The sequence below is a fragment of the Thunnus maccoyii genome, chromosome 2 (assembly GCF_910596095.1).
Source record: "Thunnus maccoyii chromosome 2, fThuMac1.1, whole genome shotgun sequence".
Taxonomy (NCBI): domain Eukaryota; kingdom Metazoa; phylum Chordata; class Actinopteri; order Scombriformes; family Scombridae; genus Thunnus; species Thunnus maccoyii.
In genome coordinates this window covers 135,001-157,815 of record NC_056534.1, presented here as the reverse complement: position 1 = coordinate 157,815, position 22,815 = coordinate 135,001, and the positions used below count along the sequence as shown (strand labels likewise).

The 22,815-nt window shown below is 45.7% G+C and overlaps 1 protein-coding gene across 2 annotated transcripts in view; it reads left to right on the top strand.

Annotated features, from left to right (window-relative positions):
• LOC121881858 (mitogen-activated protein kinase kinase kinase kinase 3-like) overlaps positions 1-17,193 on the top strand; it is a 67,407-nt gene extending 50,214 nt beyond the window's left edge. For both annotated transcript variants that reach the window (XM_042389619.1, XM_042389618.1), the window contains exons 17-33: positions 1,530-1,682; positions 1,771-1,825; positions 1,905-2,055; positions 3,561-3,628; positions 5,118-5,159; positions 5,259-5,343; positions 5,477-5,556; positions 6,464-6,524; positions 6,719-6,836; positions 7,202-7,260; positions 10,204-10,307; positions 10,907-11,078; positions 13,699-13,767; positions 13,941-14,033; positions 14,139-14,209; positions 14,286-14,341; positions 17,029-17,193. In XM_042389619.1, the coding sequence (XP_042245553.1) occupies positions 1,530-1,682; positions 1,771-1,825; positions 1,905-2,055; positions 3,561-3,628; positions 5,118-5,159; positions 5,259-5,343; positions 5,477-5,556; positions 6,464-6,524; positions 6,719-6,836; positions 7,202-7,260; positions 10,204-10,307; positions 10,907-11,078; positions 13,699-13,767; positions 13,941-14,033; positions 14,139-14,209; positions 14,286-14,341; positions 17,029-17,116 (1,525 nt within the window). In that variant the 3' untranslated portion in view covers positions 17,117-17,193. The remainder of the gene's footprint in view (positions 1-1,529; positions 1,683-1,770; positions 1,826-1,904; positions 2,056-3,560; positions 3,629-5,117; positions 5,160-5,258; positions 5,344-5,476; positions 5,557-6,463; positions 6,525-6,718; positions 6,837-7,201; positions 7,261-10,203; positions 10,308-10,906; positions 11,079-13,698; positions 13,768-13,940; positions 14,034-14,138; positions 14,210-14,285; positions 14,342-17,028) is intronic.
• The last annotated feature ends 5,622 nt before the right edge of the window (positions 17,194-22,815 follow it).

The following is a 22,815-nucleotide window of genomic DNA, read 5'->3' as shown; positions in this document are numbered from 1 at the left end:
CGGTGTGTTCACCTGGAGTCACACTGAACACATAAATAAGTAATCAATAAGTTAAATAAATAAAACTAGTAATAAATGTAAATCAGGGCGTTTGGCTCAGCGTTAATAATCTCAGCTGAGCGGTGCAGTGTGATGTCACAGGTACATGTGAAGTATGTCAATAAATCCAGAAAATACCAGATAATAATAATAATAATAATAATAATAATAATAACTTGTAAAAGTACTTAAGTATGAAAGTAATAGCGGCAGTAGCAAGAAGGCTGAGGATACTAGTTCATCATCTTCATCTTCTTCTGCCACCTCGACCGTGTTATAAGAAACGGATACAGACTCAAACATGGCGCCCGCTCATTGGCGCATGAAGCAAAAAAGATGGCTTCCGACTGTAGAGAAATCACCCGGATGTTGTTCACGCTTCCTGGTTATTGTTGTTGTTGTTCCTGGTGTGTGTCACATGACGGACAGGAAGTTGTAATTACACGATTTGGGCACTATGTCAGACTCACAATAAGATTTGCAGACTTATAGAAGCTTTGATTTCTGCCGTGTGGACGTTGATTGACAGCTGTGATTGACAGCTGGCTCACCTGCTGCTCTCCCGCCTCCAGGACTCGCACTGAGTTGCACTGAGTTGCACTGAGTTGCACTGAGTTGCACTGTTGTTGCAATTGTCTCATCGGATGGCGGACCGGTTGCTCCGGTTCTGGTTCTAAGTGGCGGTCGTCCTCTGGTTCACCGCTGCATGTGTGTGTTGCTGCAGCCTCACGGTCCTACACGCTACGCACTGAGCTGTTCTTCAAAGGAGCTACAACACTTGTATAACAGATTTTAGTTAGAAAACATCTGAAAACACATTTTTTTTAAAAACTGGGTGGGTATGAACTAAATCTGTGTACGTTTGTTTTGCAACCTTGCTCACCATTTGAACATGCTTCTCATGAAGTTCTGACGCGGACCGAGACCTGGAAGAAACACAAACTGACAGTTTTCTTAATGTTAAGTGTTAGACATGAATTTTCAAACCATGCTGCTGTGGACTGTAAATGCTGAGATAACTGGGTAAAGACTGAGAAACAGTTATATGACTGTATATAATGTGACTATTTAAATACCTGCCTTGTTAGCACAGTTAAGCTAAAGTAGCCAACGTTAGCCCGAGTGTGCAACACTTGGTGTTCACCCGCACGCTATTTGGAAGGTCGTCCAAACGGACACGATGCGCCGACCAGAAGATGCAACTCTGGGCTTCAAAGCGGCTCCAATGAAAGCAACGTGTGACGTTGAACCTCGCTACGTCCTGTACATACAGGATAAGTCAAACTGGTTTTACAGTGCGGCGCTGCTCCTGGGGGGTCGTCCTCGACGTCATCCAGCAAGACGCTGCGTCAGCCAATCACATCCATGCAAACACATCTGTGGTGGATGGTCGTGTTCCTGCCGTTGAACTCAAAGATAAAATAGTTGCTGCTGTCCAGTTTTTCCTGAACTTGTAGAATGTTTAGAGCTGATGAATATTTTGCTTCCAGGGGACGTGAGACTCACCTGGACGCCGGCACTTCAGGTGAGGATGAAGATGAGGCTGAGGATGACGGCTGTGTGGAGAGAGGGGATGCAGACGACCACTCGGATGTCTCTGATGCTGCAGGTCACCGTGACAGTGGCGATATTGAAGTGCAGCAGTGAGTATGATGTACACCTGTGCACACCTGTGGGCTTGTCCACAACATCTGTGGAGGTGCTCACAGCAAGTCTCTCTCTCTCTTTTAGTGTAAAAGACTCGACACTGAGGCCCCGCCCTCCTCCTGCTGCCCCGCCCCCTCAGGTGTGTCGTCTCACCTGTTCTGATCAGCTGTCTGTCTCAGATCAGAACCAGCGAGTCAAATGTCTTTTCTTTCCATCAGGAAGAATCCCTGCCTCCTGACTGTGATCACCATGGCAACCAGGGGACCTTAAAGCCCCACCCTCTGTCAGAAAGCCCCGCCCGCTCCTCCACGCAGGGCCCGCCCAGACCACCCCCCCCCAAACTGCCCCCCCACAAACTCAGCAGCCCAGGTGGGTTCCACGTGCTGCACTGGAGAACGTTTTATGCATACTGTAACACTCCTTACCTGCTCTACCTGTTCTACACCTGTTCTACACCTGTTCTACCTGTTCTACACCTGTTCTACACCTGTTCTACCTGTTCTACACCTGCTCTACCTGTTCTACCTGTTCTACACCTGCTCTACCTGTTCTACACCTGTTCTACACCTGTTCTACCTGTTCTACACCTGTTCTACACCTGTTCTACCTGTTCTACACCTGCTCTACCTGTTCTACCTGTTCTACACCTGCTCTACCTGTTCTACACCTGTTCTACACCTGCTCTACCTGTTCTACACCTGTTCTACCTGTTCTACACCTGTTCTACACCTGTTCTACCTGTTCTACACCTGCTCTACCTGTTCTACCTGTTCTACACCTGCTCTACCTGTTCTACACCTGTTCTACACCTGTTCTACCTGTTCTACACCTGCTCTACCTGTTCTACCTGTTCTACCTGTTCTACACCTGTTCTACACCTGCTCTACCTGTTCTACACCTGTTCTACACCTGTTCTACCTGTTCTACACCTGTTCTACACCTGCTCTACCTGTTCTACCTGTTCTACACCTGTTCTACACCCGTTCTACCTGTTCTACACCTGTTCTACCTGTTCTACACCTGTTCTACACCTGTTCTACCTGTTCTACACCTGTTCTACACCTTTTCTACCTGTTCTACACCTGTTCTACCTGTTCTACACCTGTTCTACACCTGTTCTACACCTGTTCTACACCTGCTCTACCTGTTCTACACCTGTTCTACACCTGTTCTACACCTGCTCTACACCTGCTCTACACCTGTTCTACCTGTTCTACACCTGTTCTACACCTGTTCTACACCTGCTCTACCTGTTCTACACCTGTTCTACCTGTTCTACACCTGTTCTACACCTGCTCTACCTGTTCTACACCTGTTCTACACCTGTTCTACCTGTTCTACACCTGTTCTACACCTGCTCTACCTGTTCTACACCTGCTCTACCTGTTCTACACCTGTTCTACACCTGTTCTACACCTGTTCTACACCTGTTCTACACCTGTTCTACCTGTTCTACACCTGCTCTACCTGTTCTACACCTGTTCTACACCTGCTCTACCTGTTCTACACCTGTTCTACACCTGTTCTACCTGTTCTACACCTGTTCTACACCTGTTCTACCTGTTCTACACCTGTTCTACACCTGTTCTACACCTGTTCTACACCTGCTCTACCTGTTCTACACCTGTTCTACCTGTTCTACCTGTTCTACACCTGTTCTACACCTGTTCTACACCTGTTCTACACCTGCTCTACCTGTTCTACACCTGTTCTACCTGTTCTACACCTGTTCTACACCTGTTCTACCTGCTCTACCTGCTCAACATCTGTTCTGCCTGCTGTACACATGACCACACACCTGTTACACCTGTACTACACCCCCTGCTGTCCTGTGACGTATGCGAACACACCTGTGATGCTCCGTCTCTCTGCAGGAAGCGTACCGTCCTACTCTGAGCAGTCTGCAGCGCCCAACACTGTCCACAGCAGGAAAGACGTCCCAGTAAGACTCCACCTGTCTGTATGATGTTTACCTGAGACTGACAGCTCACCTGTCTGTATGATGTTTACCTGAGACTGACAGCTCACCTGTCTGTATGATGTTTACCTGAGACTGACAGCTCACCTGTCTGTATGATGTTTACCTGAGACTGACAGCTCACCTGTCTGTATGATGTTTACCTGAGACTGACAGCTCACCTGTCTGTATGATGTTTACCTGAGACTGACAGCTCACCTGTCTGTATGATGTTTACCTGAGACTGACAGCTCACCTGTCTGTATGATGTTTACCTGAGACTGACAGCTCACCTGTCTGTGCTGATTTGTCCTCTCGCTGCTTGCTGAGGTTTCTCTTTTCACCAGGATGCGGAGTAAAGGGCCGTCCACACCAAGAACGATAACCATAACAATAACTACAACGATAACAATGTGAGCATCCACGTTGTGTAAACAGCAGTGCCGAGCACACGCTGCCTGATCCGGCTGTGATCCAGAAGGGTTTGAAGGCGGGTGGTGGTTCAATGTGTTGCTCAGAAGTATTTCGGGACAGTAGTTGCTGTGATGTTCCAGTTTTTACAGACCAAACCGCACCGACCGCCGGTAGCAGACGACCAGCTGTTATTGTGCTGTGGCAGGACACACAGTATGAGCACGGATCTGAAGCCTGAAAGGGGCGCTAACTTCATTATAATGCAGAACAAAGTTCCAGCATCATTGTATAATAAAGAGAAACAAACTCATGTAAAGAAATCACCTCTGGCTGATTACAGTGTGTCGGTCCGTGGTGAGAAAGGAGCAAACCCGCATTAAAATAAATAAAGTCATCAGTCAGTTTACAGAATGAAGATGATATCTGCAGGTTTCGGGCTTGATGGAGACTTTGTCTTGCCGTATGGTTTGGTTGATAGATTTGATTGGCTGTCAGTGTTTCCATCGTTCATTAAATCGCTCTGACCGTGATCCCGCTGTCGTTGTATAGTTGTAGTCTGGACTCCACTTATAGTTATTGTTATAGTTTTCATTCTTGGTGTGGAACCCTGCAGCTCATTTCTGAACTGCTTTTATTTCTCTACATTTAATTCAGATAACAAACAAGATTAAGAGACAAAAGAAGAAAGAACATATTTAACTTTGAAACAGTGAAACAGCTTCTGTCCTGCAGGATCAGTCTGACTGTGACTCGTGTCGCCGTCGCTGATGATGATGTTAATGTGCGATCGTTGGATTGATGAGTAAACACATGTTGTCACTTCATCTTTCATGTATGTTTTTATGTTTCATGTGCTCTCTGCCGGATTATGTCTGAATAAAGTGACCATCCAGATACAGTTATATAATTTATATGAACATGAATGAGTACAGAGTGAGTCTGTAAACTCACAGCCGGCGTCTCCTGCCATGTGATGATTTTATTAAATATGACGATATATATGAGTGATAAACTGTAAGCGTGATGGTTGAACTGATGTCAGTGTGTGTTTGTTCTGCAGAAACCCGTCAGTAACGGACTCCCACCGACTCCTAAAGTGCACGTGAGTCACTCAGCGGCGCACGTCTTTAAACTCCTGCGTATGTTCTCATGTTCCTGAGGTTTCAAATGTTCTACCTGCTGTTCTGCATTCTGTTCTCAGATGGGAGCCTGTTTCTCGAAGGTCTTTAATGGCTGTCCTCTGAAGATTCACTCTGCGGCGTCCTGGATCAACCCCAACACCCGTGGTACACTCACATGACCCCTGACCTCTGACCTCTGACCTCATCAGCTGCTTTGATTGTTGCTGAGACAGAAATTGAGATTATTATTTTTCAATGCACATTTTTAAATGGTATTTTTTGGCATTTTGTTTTTTAGATCAGTATCTGATCTTCGGAGCTGAGGAGGGAATTTACACTCTGAACCTGAACGAGCTGCATGAGAACTGCATGGAACAGGTGAAGCATCAGCTGACTGAACTCTCCGTCTCATTAACGTCCCTCCACTCAGAAACACGTTCCTTCTTGCTCCTTCAGCTGGATGTTTGTTCTCGTCTCTGATCTGGTTTAAGGGGCGGGGCTACATCACAGCCGGTCTGGAGTCAGTCCTGGTCCAGTATTGAACACTGACATGAACTTTACAGTGAAGGAAGAACATCTGGTGTCCAGCAGGAAAACTGTAGAAATATATTTTTACAGATTCTGGGTTTTTAGTGACTTAGAAGGAGGAGATTTTGTCGTTTAAAGGAAACAAAACAAACAAACTCGTCAGACACAAATTATTGTTAGAAGCAGATTATTGTTATGAGTCTTAATAACATCTGGCAGAGATCTTTAAACCTCAGGAGACCTGATCCACATCTGGATCAGACGTTTGATTTAGTTGATCTGAATGATAGATTTGTATTGATCCACCTGTCAGAGGGAAATAACGCAGTTCTGACTGCACGTCATCTGTTTGACAGTTTTAGTTTTTTAGTTACTTTTCAGATCAATAATACAAAATATAATCAATAACTAAATGACGATGTATTATTATAGGTGCAGATAAAACTTTATTTATCTCCAGGAGGAACACATGAATTCATCAATAATTATAATCCAATGAAATATTAAATCATCCTGTACAACAAGTACTTTTACTGTCTTTTACCTGTAACTGTGGCATTAAAACTTGTACTGAAGTCATATATCGTCTTCCAGGCAGTTTATGGAAATATTAAATATGAGACATCAGCAGGAGGCTGCTGTTTATCTCACATTGTTCAACTCATCTCAACTTTATTTATCCAGACGATAACAGAGTTTCACTGTTCACTCACGAGTCTGATCACAAGTGTTGATATTCAACTCGATGTCTCTGCAGCTGTTTCCTCGCAGGTGTACCTGGGTTTACGTCATGAACAACACTCTGATCTCCATCTCAGGTGAGTCACAAACACGTCACTGATTCACTAAATCACACCATGAAAAATGAATAAAGATCAAAGAATTAACTATAACTGATGAATGAAAGAAACGTAAACTTTAAAACCTTCAGGGAAAAGGTTTCAAGTGAACGTTGAAAAACACGTCGAGTGTTGTTTCAGTGTGTTAACTGAGCCCTGCGCTGTGTCTGCAGGCCGAGCCTCTCAGCTGCACTGCCACAGTCTGGTCGGTCTTTTCGAACAGGCGCAACACAAACAGAAGCTGCCGGTTTCCATTCCGACGCACCGTCTACCGGACCGCATCCTGCCACGGTCAGTCCCCCACCGACACGCTAAACACCTTCAACACGCTAAAACACACTAAACATCAGAGTCTGCTGAGGCCTGAGAGGGTTTGACGTTGAGGACTTAAAGTAACATAAGAGTTTGAAGGCTGTGAGGAAGATGAAGATTGTAGAGTTCAGGATGATGAAGGTGTTCTGCTGCCTCCTGCTGGACTCTGAGTAAAGTTTTCAATGTTAATGAGTGACCGTAATGATTCACTCATCACATGTGTGACAGCTGTAAATCAGATGAAAAGAGAATCACAGATGTGTTTAGTGAGCTGCTGTCAGATCAGTGACTGACACTGAGAACCAACAACACCACAGAAATGTGTTTTGTCTCTTTGTTTGCAGGAAGTTTTCCATCTCCAGTAAAATTCCCGACACTAAAGGCTGTCTGAAGTGCTGCGTGGGTGAGTCATCAGCTGCTTCCCATCATGCATCACACCATGTTCCCACATGTTTGTCTTTTATTTCTTTTATTTTTTCTGTACATTTTTCTTTTTCTTTACTGAAGTACTGAAAACTATCAGAGTTCCCTCACTGAGGTCAGAGGTTGACTTCTGTCAGTGCTGCAGCTGACAGAGTTTCAATCAATCAATCAATCAATTTTTATTTATATAGCGCCATATCACAACAGAAGTCATCTCAAGGCACTTTTCACATAGAGCAGGTCAAGACCGTACTCTTTAATTTACAGAGACCCAACAATTCCCCCATGAGCAGCACTTGGCGACAGCGGGAAGGAAAAACTCCCCTTTAACGGGTAGAAACCTCAAGCAGAACCCGGCTCTTGGTGGGCGGCCATCTTTGACCGGTTGGGTGGAGAGAGAGAAAGAGAGAGGGAAAGGGGGAGGGGGGACAGAAGAAAAACAATCACAACAATAACAACAACAAGCACGAGCAGCAACAGCCAGGGAAGGATGCCATCAGGACTGTGAAGGACCGCGAAGGTTCGGCCCGGGAGTCAGGTTTTCCTGTGAGATGAGAAAGCACAAAAAACTCCGGGGAAGAAGCAAAGTTAGTGACATGCATTGCTGTTACATGAATGCATACAGATGGAGAGGAGGAGAAGGAGAGAGGAGCTCAGTGCATCATGGGAAGTCCCCCAGCAGTCTAGGCCTATAGCAGCATAACTAAGGGCTGATCCAAGGCGAGCCTGGTCGGCCCTAACTATAAGCTTTATCAAAAAGGAAAGTTTTAAGCCTACTCTTAAACATAGAGAGGGTGTCTGCACCCCGGACCCAATCTGGAAGATGGTTCCACAGGAGAGGAGCCTGATAGCTGAAGGCTCTGCCTCCCATTCTACTTTTAAAGACTGTAGGAACCACCAGTAAGCTGCATACTGGGAGCACAGTGTTCTAGTGGGATAATACGGTATTATGAACTCTTCAAGATATGATGGTGTCTGACCATTAAGGGCTTTGTAAGTTAGGAGAAGGATTTTAAATTCTATTCTAGATTTTACAGGAAGCCAATGCAGCGAAGCTAAAATGGGAGAAATGTGATCTCTTTTTCTAGTTTTAGTCAGAACACGTGCAGCTGCGTTCTGGACCAGCTGGAGAGTCTTTAGAGACTTGTTAGGGCAGCCTGATAATAAGGAATTGCAATAATCCAGCCTAGAAGTAACAAATGTGTGAACTAGTTTTTCTGCATCTTTTAGGGACAGGATGTGCCTGATTTTTGTGATATTACGTAAGTGAAAAAAGGCAGTCCTTGAGATTTGATTTATGTGGGAGTTAAAGGACATATCCTGATCAAAGATAACTCCCAGATTCCTTACGGTGGTGCTGGAGGCCAGGGTAATGCCATCCAGAGCAGCTTTATCATTAGATAATGTGTTTCTAAGGTGTTTAGGGCCAAGCACAATAACTTCAGTTTTATCTGAGTTTAGTAGCAGAAAATTGCAGTTCATCCAGGTCTTTATGTCGTTAAGGCATGCTTGGAGTTTAGTTAACTGATTGGGTTCATCTGGCTTCATTGATAAATATAATTGGGTGTCATCTGCATAACAATGAACATTTATGGAGTGTTTCCTAATAATATTACCTAAAGGAAGCATATACAAGGTGAATAGAATTGGTCCAAGTACAGAACCTTGTGGAACTCCGTGTCTAACTTTTGCCTTCACGGAGGATTCATCATTAACATGTACAAACTGAAATCGGTCTGATAAATAGGACTTAAACCAGGTTAATGCAGTTCCTTTAATGCCAATTAAATGTTCCAGTCTCTGTAATAGGATGTGATGGTCAATTGTGTTGAATGCAGCACTAAGATCTAACAGGACAAGTATAGAGAGAAGACTTTTGTCCGATGCAGTTAGGAGGTCATTAGTGACTTTCACCAGTGCTGTCTCTGTGCTATGATGCCTCTAAATCCTGACTGAAAATCCTCAAATAAACTATTGTTATGTAGAAAGTCACATAACTGATTAGAGACTGCTTTCTCAAGGATCTTAGAGAGAAATGGAAGGTTAGATATAGGTCTATAATTGGCTAAAACACCTGAATCAAGAGTAGGCTTCTTAAGAAGAGGTTTAATTACAGCTACTTTAAAGGACTGTGGTACATAGCCTGTTACTAAAGACAGATTGATCATATCTAGTAAAGAAGTGCTCACTAAGGGTAAGTTTATTGTGAATAACAGTGGATACAAAACAATACATAACAGGTGAGGTACATAAATACAAAACAGCCAAGAGAGACAAAAGACAAAAAGAAAGGAGGATAAGACAAATGAAGGAATATGACATCTCTGACGAGGGGTAAGCGAGTAGATGGATGTGTGTCTGTGTGAGATCAGTTTAGGGGGTTTAGATGAGCCAAGATAGAAACATCCATACACAAATACACTCAAACCCATACACGTGGATGCACAAAAACATACACATAGTGCATGCATGCAAATATTCCTCCTCTCTTATATATGGGCTAAAAATAATAAATAAATATATACATAAATAAAGTTAAGGACTAATAAGCAATTAAAAGTCAATTGATTCAGTTGAGCACGTATAAGAGTGTGTGTGTGTGTGTGGGGGGGGGGGGGGAACCAGCTCGCAGCAAAGGCACCGCACCTGGAGTGTCAGGCTGCATGACGGGACGGTGCCAGTCCTCCGAGGTGCAGAACCCAAAGAAGATTATTTATTTATCATTATTATAATTTTGGGTTACAGTGAATAAATAAGTCAAAGTAAATCTGTGACAAGGATCATTGTAAAATCTGGCTTCATTTCATGATGTCACTGTCTCCAAAATGTTTTTACACCTGGGTCAGAGGTTACAGGTGCAGTTGCACACATCCACCAGCCAGACAGCAGTGATGACCTTTGACCCCCCATCCTCTCCCCACAGTGAGGAACCCCTACACAGGTCATAAATACCTGGGTGGAGCCTTCCAATCAGGTGTGGTCCTGCTGGAGTGGGTGGAGCCGATGCAGAAGTTCATGCTGGTGAAGGTAAGAAAGAAAGCAGGTGTGTGTTTCTCATGTCTGAAGCTGTCAGAATCACTGCCTTGCTCAAGGACACCTCACCTGTCAGGTGAGGAGCTCAGAGGAGAACCACTGCTCCTTCATATTCAGAAGAGTCAGGTGGTTCAGTATCTGATCAGAACCCTCCCTCTGAAGGAGGACACCCCGGGGCGGACCTCCCTGAACACACTGGAGGGATTATATATCCCATCAGGCCTGTGAACGCCTCCTCCAGGAGGAGCAGGAGCAGGAGCAGGCTTCCCTACGTAGTCTGCTGCCACCATTAGCCAGATCTGGATAAGAGGCTGAAAATGGATGGAATATTTCTCCCAAAATGATATCTGAAATATTTAAGAGCTAATGATGATGACACTAGCTGTGTGTCTTATCTGCCCCGCACTGACATGGGTTGTATCCGATCCTGGCCCAGCCTGAACCAGAACTAGTGTCAGAAGCATTTATTAAAATGCGTATCTTCCTGAATTTAAATTTTGCTCTGATGAATTGAGTGCCTCCTGCAGACGGGCTACATCATGGGACAGACAGTGAGAATCAGGCCCAGTGATAACTCTGCCTGTCCCCCTCAGAACATGGACTTCCAGCCTCCATGTCCTCTGGAGGTTTTAGAGCTGCTGGTCATCCCGGAGCAGCCGTACCCTCTGATCTGTGTCGGCCTCAGCAGAGGAACTGAACCCAATCAACCCGTCAGCTTCCAGACCCTCGATCCCAATTCCTCCTGCCCCACCCTCCCTGACACAGGTACATCTCCCCCAGACTCAGGTACAACTCCCCTTGACTCAGGTACAACTCCCCCTGACTCAGGTACTACTCCCCTTGACTCAGGTACAACTCCTCCTGATTCAGATACAACTCCCCCTGACTCAGGTACAACTCCCCTTGACTCAGGTACAACTCCCCCTGACTCAGGTACTACTCCCCTTGACTCAGGTACAACTCCCCCAGACTCACATACAACTCCTCCTGACTCAGATACAACTGACTCAGATACAACTGACTCAGGTACAACTCCCCCAGACTCAGGTACAACTCCTCCTGACTCAGGTACAATTCCCCCAGACTCAGGTACAACTCCTCTTGACTCAGGTACAACTCCTCCTGACTCAGGTACAACTCCCCCTGACTCAGGTACAACTCCCCCTGACTCAGATACAACTCCCCCTGACTCAGGTACAACTCCCCCTGACTCAGGTACAACTCCCCCTGACTCAGGTACAACTCCCCCTGACTCAGGTACAACTCCCCCAGACTCAGGTACAACTCCTCCTGACTCAGGTACAACTCCCCCTGACTCAGGTACAACTCCCCCAGACTCAGGTACAACTCCTCCTGACTCAGGTACAACTCCCCTTGACTCAGGTACAACTCCCCCTGACTCAGGTACTACTCCCCTTGACTCAGGTACAACTCCTCCTGATTCAGATACAACTCCCCCTGACTCAGGTACAACTCCCCCTGACTCAGGTACTACTCCCCTTGACTCAGGTACAACTCCCCCAGACTCAGGTACAACTCCCCCAGACTCACATACAACTCCTCCTGACTCAGATACAACTGACTCAGATACAACTGACTCAGGTACAACTCCCCCAGACTCAGGTACAACTCCTCCTGACTCAGGTACAATTCCCCCAGACTCAGGTACAACTCCTCTTGACTCAGGTACAACTCCTCCTGACTCAGGTACAACTCCCCCTGACTCAGGTACAACTCCCCCTGACTCAGATACAACTCCCCCTGACTCAGGTACAACTCCCCCAGACTCAGGTACAACTCCCCCAGACTCAGGTACAACTCCTCCTGACTCAGGTACAACTCCCCCTGACTCAGGTACAACTCCCCCTGACTCAGGTACAACTCCCCCAGACTCAGGTACAACTCCTCCTGACTCAGGTACAACTCCCCCTGACTCAGGTACAACTCCCCCAGACTCAGGTACAACTCCTCCTGACTCAGGTACAACTCCTCCTGACTCAGGTACAACTCCCCCAGACTCAGGTACAACTCCTCCCAACTCAGGTACAACTCCCCCAGACTCAGGTACAACTCCCCCTGACTCAGGTACAACTCCCCTTGACTCAGGTACAACTCCCCCTGACTCAGGTACAACTCCCCTTGACTCAGGTACAACTCCCCCTGACTCAGGTACAACTCCTCCCGACTCAGGTACAACTCCCCCTGACTCAGGTACAACTCCTCCTGACTCAGGTACAACTCCTCCTGACTCAGGTAAAACTCCTCCTGACTCAGGTACAACTCCTCCTGACTCAGATACAACTGACTCAGGTACAACTCCTCCTGACTCAACTCCTCCTGACTCAGATACAACTGACTCTGGGGGAGTACAATACAACAATACAACTCCCCCTGACTCAGATACAACTGACTCAGGTACAACTCCCCCAGACTCAGGTACTACTCCTCCTGACTCAGGTACAACTCCTCCTGACTCAGGTAAAACTCCTCCTGACTCAGGTACAACTCCTCCTGACTCAGGTACAACTCCCCCTGACTCAGATACAACTGACTCAGGTACAACTCCCCCAGACTCAGGTACTACTCCTCCTGACTCAGGTACAACTCCTCCTGACTCAGGTAAAACTCCTCCTGACTCAGGTACAACTCCTCCTGACTCAGATACAACTGACTCAGGTACAACTCCTCCTGACTCAGATACAACTGACTCAGGTACAACTCCTCCTGACTCAGGTAAAACTCCTCCTGACTCAGGTACAACTCAGGTGCTCCAACTGCTACTGACTCCAAACAACCCTCCCATGCATGGTGTAGGCCTATGTATCCCTTAGCAAGCAAAGTTTATTTATATAGCTCCTTTCACAAACACCACTTACAAAGTGCTTCACAGTCAAAGAAATAAAATAAAATAAAGTAAAATAAAATAAAATAGAATAAAATAAGGTAAAATAAAGTAAAATAAAATTAGAATAAAATAAAAAACAAAGACACCAGTTAAAATATTCAAGGAGAGCAGATAAAATAGACAAATTAAGATAGAATAGCACATACTACCCAAACGCCTGTCTGAACAAATGGGTTTTTGGCTGCTTTTTAAAAGGGTCTACATTATACAAGGACCTTAAGCTTGTTGGAAGACTATTACAAAGCTTAGGGACCTCCCCAGGTCTTAAAACGTGTACCGGGTACACTTAGAAAGCCTTGGGAGGAGGATCTAAGAGCTAGTGGTGTAGGTATGCAGAAGGTCCACAATGTACTGTGGAGCCTGGCCATGTAGGGCTGTATAAGTGAGCACCAAAATTTTAAAATGAATCCTAAAATTAACATTATATACTGTATACTGTGTATTATGTGTACTGTATGCTAACAGTGGGTCTCCTTGCAGAAAACCCTAAAAGCTGTGTGATCCACATCACTCAGCTGGAGAGAGACACAGTCCTAGTCTGTCTGGACCGTAAGTTCACTCTTTATGCTTCAGTCAGATGAATCACAGAGCTCAGACAGCAGATGATTTTTGTTATAATGAACACAGCATATGGAATATTTATTTATTGATTCATAAGTTTTACTCAGATGGTTTTAGCAGAAGACGACTCAAGCTGTGTTTGTACTTTTTATTTCCTGCAGGTTGTATAAAGATCGTGAATCTCCAGGGGAAGCTTAAGTCCAGCAAGAAGCTGTCAGCTGAGCTCACCTTCAACTTCCAGATTGAGGCGATCGGTAAACCACTTTAAGTCTGTTTAAACCACCTTAAATCTTAAAGTACCGTCTGAATCTGTCTCCAGGTGTGTTCTGTGTTGACCTCGGTGTCCTCCTCTTCCTCAGTGTGTTTACAGGACAGTGTTTTGGCCTTCTGGAGACATGGCATGCAGGGGCGGAGCTTCAGATATAACAAGGTAATAATCATCCAATCAGAGCGCAAGACCCCGCCCACCTCACTGCTGTGTCATAATGTTTTTTTCTTCTTTACAGATCACACAGGAGATCAGTGACATCAGCAGGATGTTCCGCCTGCTGGGCTCTGACAGGTGAGACACCTGTCTGTCTGCTTACCTGTCTGTGTTCTCATCTGTCTGTAGCTGAGGGCAATTCAATCTGTCCTTAAATATCATTACTGGATCTCTTGGCTGCTGCTAGTTTCTTATATGTTCTGTTGGGAGAAAATATGTTTCAGTGGGTATTTACAATTCAATATAAACAATATATTTTGCCACTTTGGGTAGATTGTCTGCAGTGTACTGGGTGAGCCTGTGGTGTAAATAGAGAACAACTTATGTTGTTTAGTTTTATTATATGTGATTGGTTGTTTATGAGTCATGTCACGTTTGCTGGATTGTGATTGGCCGTGGGGCAGGAGCTAGCGAAGATGCAGGGGTCAAGAAAAGAAAAAAAGAGAGTGAGTAGCAGTGACAAGGGAGCTCGGAGAGAAAGCAGAGGAGAGAAAAAGACTACGAGAGATGTAATAACAAGATTTAAAAAGTGTGTTTGCAAGTTATAACGCTGTAGAAATTAGAGCATAAGACTGCAAACCAGTGAACGCCGGCTGTGTGTGCTGTGACCAGTAACACAGCGACGCAGTAGCAGATATTGTGTAGTTAGCCTTTTCAGCTAGTTAGCTTAGCTAGCTGCCAACCAGGGACCTTCTGAACTGCCCAGAAAGTGTTTGGACGGCCCAAATAGTGCTCCGGGTGACCAGGATAAAGCCTGGTAGCTCCTCTGGCAACAAGGGCACCACGGTCAGCCATCAGCCCACCACTTCAGTCCACCACGGTTGGCTGTGTAACATCAACACTGTGACTCAAACGCTGCTATTGTGCTTCAGAGAAGAAGAAAGAAGTCTTTTGGCTCATGAAGAAAAATAGTACAATGTTTTTATGATTGATTCATGATTCAGTAATCTTTATTTTATAAATAAATCGGCTATGAGAAGCTGCTGTTGTGCTTTACAGCCGACTGTTTCCTGTCAGATCAGCTGACCAATCAATGCACACATTGGATCAAAGGGGTGTTGCTGTCCGTTAAAACACTTCCTCGCTCCTCCTCTCCTCCAGGAGCCTCCTCTCTCCTCGCTCCTCCAGGAGCCTCCTCTCTCCTCTCTCCTCGCTCCTCCAGGAGCCTCCTCTCTCCTCTCTCCTCGCTCCTCCAGGAGCCTCCTCTCTCCTCTCTCCTCGCTCCTCCAGGAGCCTCCTCTCTCCTCTCTCCTCTCTCCTCTCTCCTCGCTCCTCCAGGAGCCTCCTCTCTCCTCTCTCCTCTCTCCTCTCTCCTCTCTCCTCGCTCCTCCAGGAGCCTCCTCTCTCCTCTCTCCTCGCTCCTCCAGGAGCCTCCTCTCTCCTCTCTCCTCTCTCCTCGCTCCTCGCTCCTCCAGGAGCCTCCTCTCTCCTCTCTCCTCGCTCCTCCAGGAGCCTCCTCTCTCCTCTCTCCTCTCTCCTCTCTCCTCGCTCCTCGCTCCTCCAGGAGCCTCCTCTCTCCTCTCTCCTCTCTCCTCTCTCCTCTCTCCTCTCTCCTCGCTCCTCGCTCCTCCAGGAGCCTCCTCTCTCCTCTCTCCTCGCTCCTCCAGGAGCCTCCTCTCTCCTCTCTCCTCTCTCCTCTCTCCTCGCTCCTCGCTCCTCCAGGAGCCTCCTCTCTCCTCTCTCCTCTCTCCTCTCTCCTCTCTCCTCTCTCCTCGCTCCTCGCTCCTCCAGGAGCCTCCTCTCTCCTCTCTCCTCTCTCCTCTCTCCTCGCTCCTCGCTCCTCCAGGAGCCTCCTCTCTCCTCTCTCCTCTCTCCTCTCTCCTCTCTCCTCGCTCCTCGCTCCTCCAGGAGCCTCCTCTCTCCTCTCTCCTCCAGGAGCCTCCTCTCTCCTCTCTCCTCTAGGAGCCTCCTCTCTCCTCTCTCCTCCAGGAGCCTCCTCTCTCCTCTCTCCTCTCTCCTCTCTCCTCGCTCCTCCTCTCCTCCAGGAGCCTCCTCTCTCCTCTCTCCTCTCTCCTCGCTCCTCCTCTCCTCCAGGAGCCTCCTTTCTCCTCTCTCCTCGCTCCTCCTCTCCTCCAGGAGCCTCCTCTCTCCTCTCTCCTCTCTCCTCTCTCCTCGCTCCTCCTCTCCTCCTCCAGGAGAGGACTAGAGGAACAGAGTTAGTGCAATGAAAAGCAGCTTTGGCTGTTCTGTTGTTATGTGTCACTAATATTAAAATAAACAGGAATAAAAGTTTAATTAAATCAAACACAGAGCGACACCTACAGGACTCACCTGTCTGTCTGATCACCTGTCTGTCTGTCTGCTCACCTGTCTGTCTGCTCACCTGTCTGTCTGTCTGCTCACCTGTCTGTCTGTCTGCTCACCTGTCTGTCTGATCACCTGTCTGTCTGTCTGATCACCTGTCTGTCTGATCACCTGTCTGTCTGTCTGCTCACCTGTCTGTCTGCTCACCTGTCTGTCTGTCTGCTCACCTGTCTGTCTGTCTGCTCACCTGTCTGTTTGATCACCTGTCTGTCTGTCTGATCACCTGTCTGTCTGTTTGATCACCTGTCTGTTTGATCACCTGTCTGTCTGATCACCTGTCTGTCTGTTTGATCACCTGTCTGTCTGATCACCTGTCTGTCTGTCTGATCACCTGTCTGTCTGTCTGCTCACCTGTCTGTCTGTCTGCTCACCTGTCTGTTTGATCACCTGTCTGTCTGTTTGATCACCTGTCTGTCTGTCTGATCACCTGTCTGTCTGTCTGATCACCTGTCTGTCTGCAGGGTCGTTGTCCTGGAGAGCAGAGCGACAGATAACCCGACTGAACACAGTAACCTGTACATCCTCGCCGGACATGAAAACAGCTACTGAACCAGGACCAAACCAGGACCAGACCAGAACCAAGGAAGGACCAAACCAGGACCAGACCAAAACCAAGGAAGGACCAAACCAGGACCAGACCAAAACCAAACCAGGACCAGACCAGAACCAAGGAAGGACCAAACCAGGACCAGACCAAAACCAAACCAGGACCAGACCAAAACCAAGGAAGGACCAAACCAGGACCAGACCAAAACCAAACCAGGACCAGACCAGAACCAAGGCAGGACCAAACCAGGACCAGACCAGAACCAAGGAAGGACCAAACCAAGACCAGACCAAAACCAAACCAGAACCAAGGCAGGACCAAACCAGGACCAGACCAAAACCAAACCAGAACCAAACCAGGACCAAACCAGGACCAGACCAGGACCAGACGAAGGTCAAACCAGTTGAGATGAAGTTGTGTGTAGGTGCAGGACGCAGGACGCTCAGATACAGTTCACTCTTCTTCGTTGGTTCTCTGGTGACGCAGCAGCACAGTGTGGGAACCATTCAGGCCGACAGGTGTAGAGTTGAAGGGGGCGTGGTCTAGAGTTGAAGGGGGCGTGGTCTATAACAGACTAATAAAAAGTGCCAAAAAAGTTCAGTTATCTTGTTAAAATCTTGAAATCATCTCGTCCTCCTTCTCCAGACTCTGTAAATATATCAACAGTTTTCCTGCCAGATGTTCCTCCGTCTCAGTGTTCAGGTTTCATCATCACACTGTGTACGTTGATACCGGATCATGATTGGCTCCAGATTAGTTGTGATGTCACAAATCCTGCTCGTAGGCCCGCCTCTACTGACCCTCGTGCAACAAACACTCGCACCAACAAACCTCACAGAGAGAAGAAAACGTTCCTGCAACAAGTCTGAAAATGTCCCAGAAACCAAAGTCTTCATCGCATCGTCGTTCTTCTTCTGCTGTCAGCAGCAGCGAAGAGAAACTTTAACGTTTGGAGGAAACATCACAGTCTCATCAGGCGGGAACATTTATATTCTTCTTGTGTAGAAGGAAGACGATTACAAATACTTGAACATCAGCTGATCAATAAACCATCAATACTCTGCTGTAACAGTCTGGATCCTCCAGATGTGATCACAGCAGCATCTGGTGGACGGGAGACGAACTGCAGCTGTAACACATCACACCAGAGGTCCACGGCTGAGGGTGTAGATGACATGTACAATCCCACAATGCAATGCTCCACATTTTATAGACGTGAAAATGACCGTCACATGACTCTGCAGTCACGACACAAACCGACGATGATCAGCAAGTCTGAAACCTGCTGCTGAGTGATGTTTAGTGTCTGTTGGACGCAGCTCAGCTGATGCGGAGGCTGCAGGGTCAGAGGTCAGAGGTCAGAGGTTATTTGAAATCACTCTCAGATATTTGAGATATTTTTATAAAAACTATTTCCAGCTTTTGTAAACAGATCTGTGATCAACTTTAATATTTTACATTTATTAAATGTTTTCATGTTGTAAATAATGTAAAATAAAAACCATCTTTTTAAGACTGTGTCCGTCACTTCACTACAGAATCAGGAGTTAATATATGTTAATATATGGAGAGGAGGATCAAACTGACCCACAACAGTTATTATAATTATAACTTTCTTACTCTTTCTTCTCTTATTAGATTCATTATGTTTGTGTTTTTCAGGGAGACTCATATAATCACTGAAAGTATGTTTGTATTCTGCGTTAAGCCTAAAGGTTAAAGGTCTTGCTGCATGTATGAACCTAACCCTTCTTCTTCATGTTCATAATGCACTCAGTCTTATCAGTATATTGTTTTTGTTGTCCAGAGACGGGACGGATAACGGCTCTGGATAAACATATATTATACGTACGTCAGTGATCAGAAGCAACGACTTAATATATGCTGAAGTTAATTTAATGATGAATATTCCTGGTATGAAGCTCTGTACTGGGAATAAATGGGACGTTCATCACCCAGTGAAGAGGAAGAGGAGGAAGGAGGAAGGAGTGGATCTGAAGTAGAGGAGTACGTATCCTGGTTAATAAGACGTTACTCTTTAAACATGAATCTTGTGTTACAGACGGCAGCGGTCGACCGACCCGCCCTGCCGACGCCGTCACTGAGGCTTTGTGGGAGTTTGCTGAGCTTGAAACTGAACGCTGTATTATCGGTGTTGCAGGTCATCTGATACCACTTATTGATCGACTGCCTGCATCAGAAAGAGGAAGGGCATCAGCAGACGTGACGGGTTTGTTGATGTCTGTACGTCCAAACTTAAAGGATTCAAATACTCATTAAAGTAGTTTAAAATAGATCCCTGAGGTAATGCTGTCTTCTTCCAGGGCATCTTGTGATGTAGGAATTATTTCTGTTTCTGATTAAGGACCAACTTAAAGAGATTTAAAATCCTTATCTGGGGACATTATTAAGAAACATCAAACATACGGAGCAACGGAGGTTAAAATAGTCGGATATCACAGGACGGAGGTGCAGTCATATTAATCCGCTGAAATATCCCATATGAACATATTTCAACCATTTCTGACTCAAACGGTCGTTATTTTATAGTAACAGGCCACATTTCCTCACAACATGTAACTTTCTTAAACATATATGCACGATTTCCCAGTTGATGCCAGTTTGACCTCTGATGTAATCTCTACCAAATACCACATTTTAATTTCTGATCACAGCCCTGTTGAACTAAAGCCCACATTTAACCAACATCACTCAATGACTTAATAACAGACTATCTGTCCCTCAGTGACGCTCCTGATGTCACTGACTCCACTCTTTGGGAAGCTTTCCAGCTTGTTATGTGAGGACACATTATAGCTTATATTATATATATATGTTAGCCTACGAGGCCAGACGGAGAGACTCGTCAGAGATCAGTGACTACAGAACAGCTGCCTCACCTTCTGAGCTGAATGATAGAAATAAACTGAAATACAAATATAATTCTGTTCTTTCCACGTGAGTATGATGCTACTGAAAGTAAAACAAAGACTCGTCGGCCTAGAAGCAGACAGGCTAACACAGCTATTAATACAATTAGAGCCACAATGGGAACTATTTCCACAGACCCAAAAGAAATGAATGAATCTTTCCAGAAGGTCTATGACGACCTTCTGACATCTAAAACCACTCTCCACCTTCCCAAACTGAGCTCCTCATAAGATGAGAGGAAATCGCAGAGGCGATACGTTGTTTCCCCAGTGGGACGGACTTAGCATAGAGGTTTACAAAGCAGACTTACTCCCATCGTGTTCAGGATGTTTAATCTGCCGTCTCCCTGAATCTTTATACTCAGCTAACGTCTCCCTGAACCTTTATACTCAGCTAACGTCTCCCTGAACCTTTATACTCAGCTAACGTCTCCCTGAGTCTTTATACTCAGCTAACGTCTCCCTGAATCTTTATACTCAGCTAACGTCTCCCTGAGTCTTTATACTCAGCTAACGTCTCCCTGAATCTTTATACTCAGCTAACGTCTCCCTGAGTCTTTATACTCAGCTAACGTCTCCCTGAGTCTTTATACTCAGCTAACGTCTCCCTGAACCTTTATACTCAGCTAACGTCTCCCTGAACCTTTATACTCAGCTAACGTCTCCCTGAGTCTTTATACTCAGCTAACGTCTCCCTGAATCTTTATACTCAGCTAACGTCTCCCTGAGTCTTTATACTCAGCTAACGTCTCCCTGAGTCTTTATACTCAGCTAACGTCTCCCTGAGTCTTTATACTCAGCTAACGTCTCCCTGAGTCTTTATACTCAGCTAACGTCTCCCTGAGTCTTTATACTCAGCTAACGTCTCCCTGAGTCTTTATACTCAGCTAACGTCTCCCTGAGTCTTTATAGTCAGCTAACGTCTCCCTGAATCTTTATACTCAGCTAACGTCTCCCTGAGTCTTTATAGTCAGCTAACGTCTCCCTGAGTCTTTATACTCAGCTAACGTCTCCCTGAATCTTTATACTCAGCTAACGTCTCCCTGAGTCTTTATACTCAGCTAACGTCTCCCTGAGTCTTTATACTCAGCTAACGTCTCCCTGAACCTTTATACTCAGCTAACGTCTCCCTGAGTCTTTATACTCAGCTAACGTCTCCCTGAGTCTTTATACTCAGCTAACGTCTCCCTGAGTCTTTATAGTCAGCTAACGTCTCCCTGAGTCTTTATACTCAGCTAACGTCTCCCTGAGTCTTTATACTCAGCTAACGTCTCCCTGAGTCTTTATACTCAGCTAACGTCTCCCTGAGTCTTTATAGTCAGCTAACGTCTCCCTGAGTCTTTATACTCAGCTAACGTCTCCCTGAGTCTTTATACTCAGCTAACGTCTCCCTGAACCTTTATACTCAGCTAACGTCTCCCTGAACCTTTATAGTCAGCTAACGTCTCCCTGAACCTTTATACTCAGCTAACGTCTCCCTGAGTCTTTATACTCAGCTAACGTCTCCCTGAATCTTTATACTCAGCTAACGTCTCCCTGAATCTTTATACTCAGCTAACGTCTCCCTGAGTCTTTATACTCAGCTAACGTCTCCCTGAACCTTTATACTCAGCTAACGTCTCCCTGAATCTTTATACTCAGCTAACGTCTCCCTGAGTCTTTATACTCAGCTAACGTCTCCCTGAGTCTTTATACTCAGCTAACGTCTCCCTGAGTCTTTATAGTCAGCTAACGTCTCCCTGAGTCTTTATACTCAGCTAACGTCTCCCTGAGTCTTTATACTCAGCTAACGTCTCCCTGAGTCTTTATAGTCAGCTAACGTCTCCCTGAGTCTTTATACTCAGCTAACGTCTCCCTGAGTCTTTATACTCAGCTAACGTCTCCCTGAGTCTTTATACTCAGCTAACGTCTCCCTGAACCTTTATACTCAGCTAACGTCTCCCTGAACCTTTATAGTCAGCTAACGTCTCCCTGAATCTTTATACTCAGCTAACGTCTCCCTGAGTCTTTATACTCAGCTAACGTCTCCCTGAGTCTTTATACTCAGCTAACGTCTCCCTGAGTCTTTATACTCAGCTAACGTCTCCCTGAGTCTTTATACTCAGCTAACGTCTCCCTGAGTCTTTATACTCAGCTAACGTCTCCCTGAGTCTTTATACTCAGCTAACGTCTCCCCGATATTGAAAAAAGATGAGATGTTGCCTCATATCGTCCTGTTGCTCTTGCTATTAGTGTAAGAAATCATCCCTCCGTTGCTATTAGTAAGGTTGATCATCGCGTCTCACTGTATGCAGATGATGTGGTTTTATTCGTGTCCATCCTGCCTCCTGCATTACAACTCATTAACATGTTCTGGCTGCACTGTTAACTGGGAGTGAATTCATGCTTCTTAAAGGAAACTTGAGCCCAAAGTTTCTTGAAAACTTGTCCGTTCATATTGCTACAGATGAAATTAAATATTCAGGAGTTGTTTTATAAGCCTCAACCTGCCTGACTGACGCATTTCCAGGTAAAACCAGCATCTCAACAACAACTATTACAGTTAATGACTTTATGGTTACAAGTTCTTTAAGAGTTTGGTATCAAATAAGGAAAACATTTAATTTGTCTGAAACCTGTGTCTGCCATAATCACACCAAAATAAAATAAAAATAAAGTCACCAGTATCACCAGTATCACCAGTATCACCAGTATCGCTGAAGGATAAACTCCCAGCTTCACGTTTCCTCCAGATTAGAGACAAATATATCAAACTGAGTGATTCCAGACCC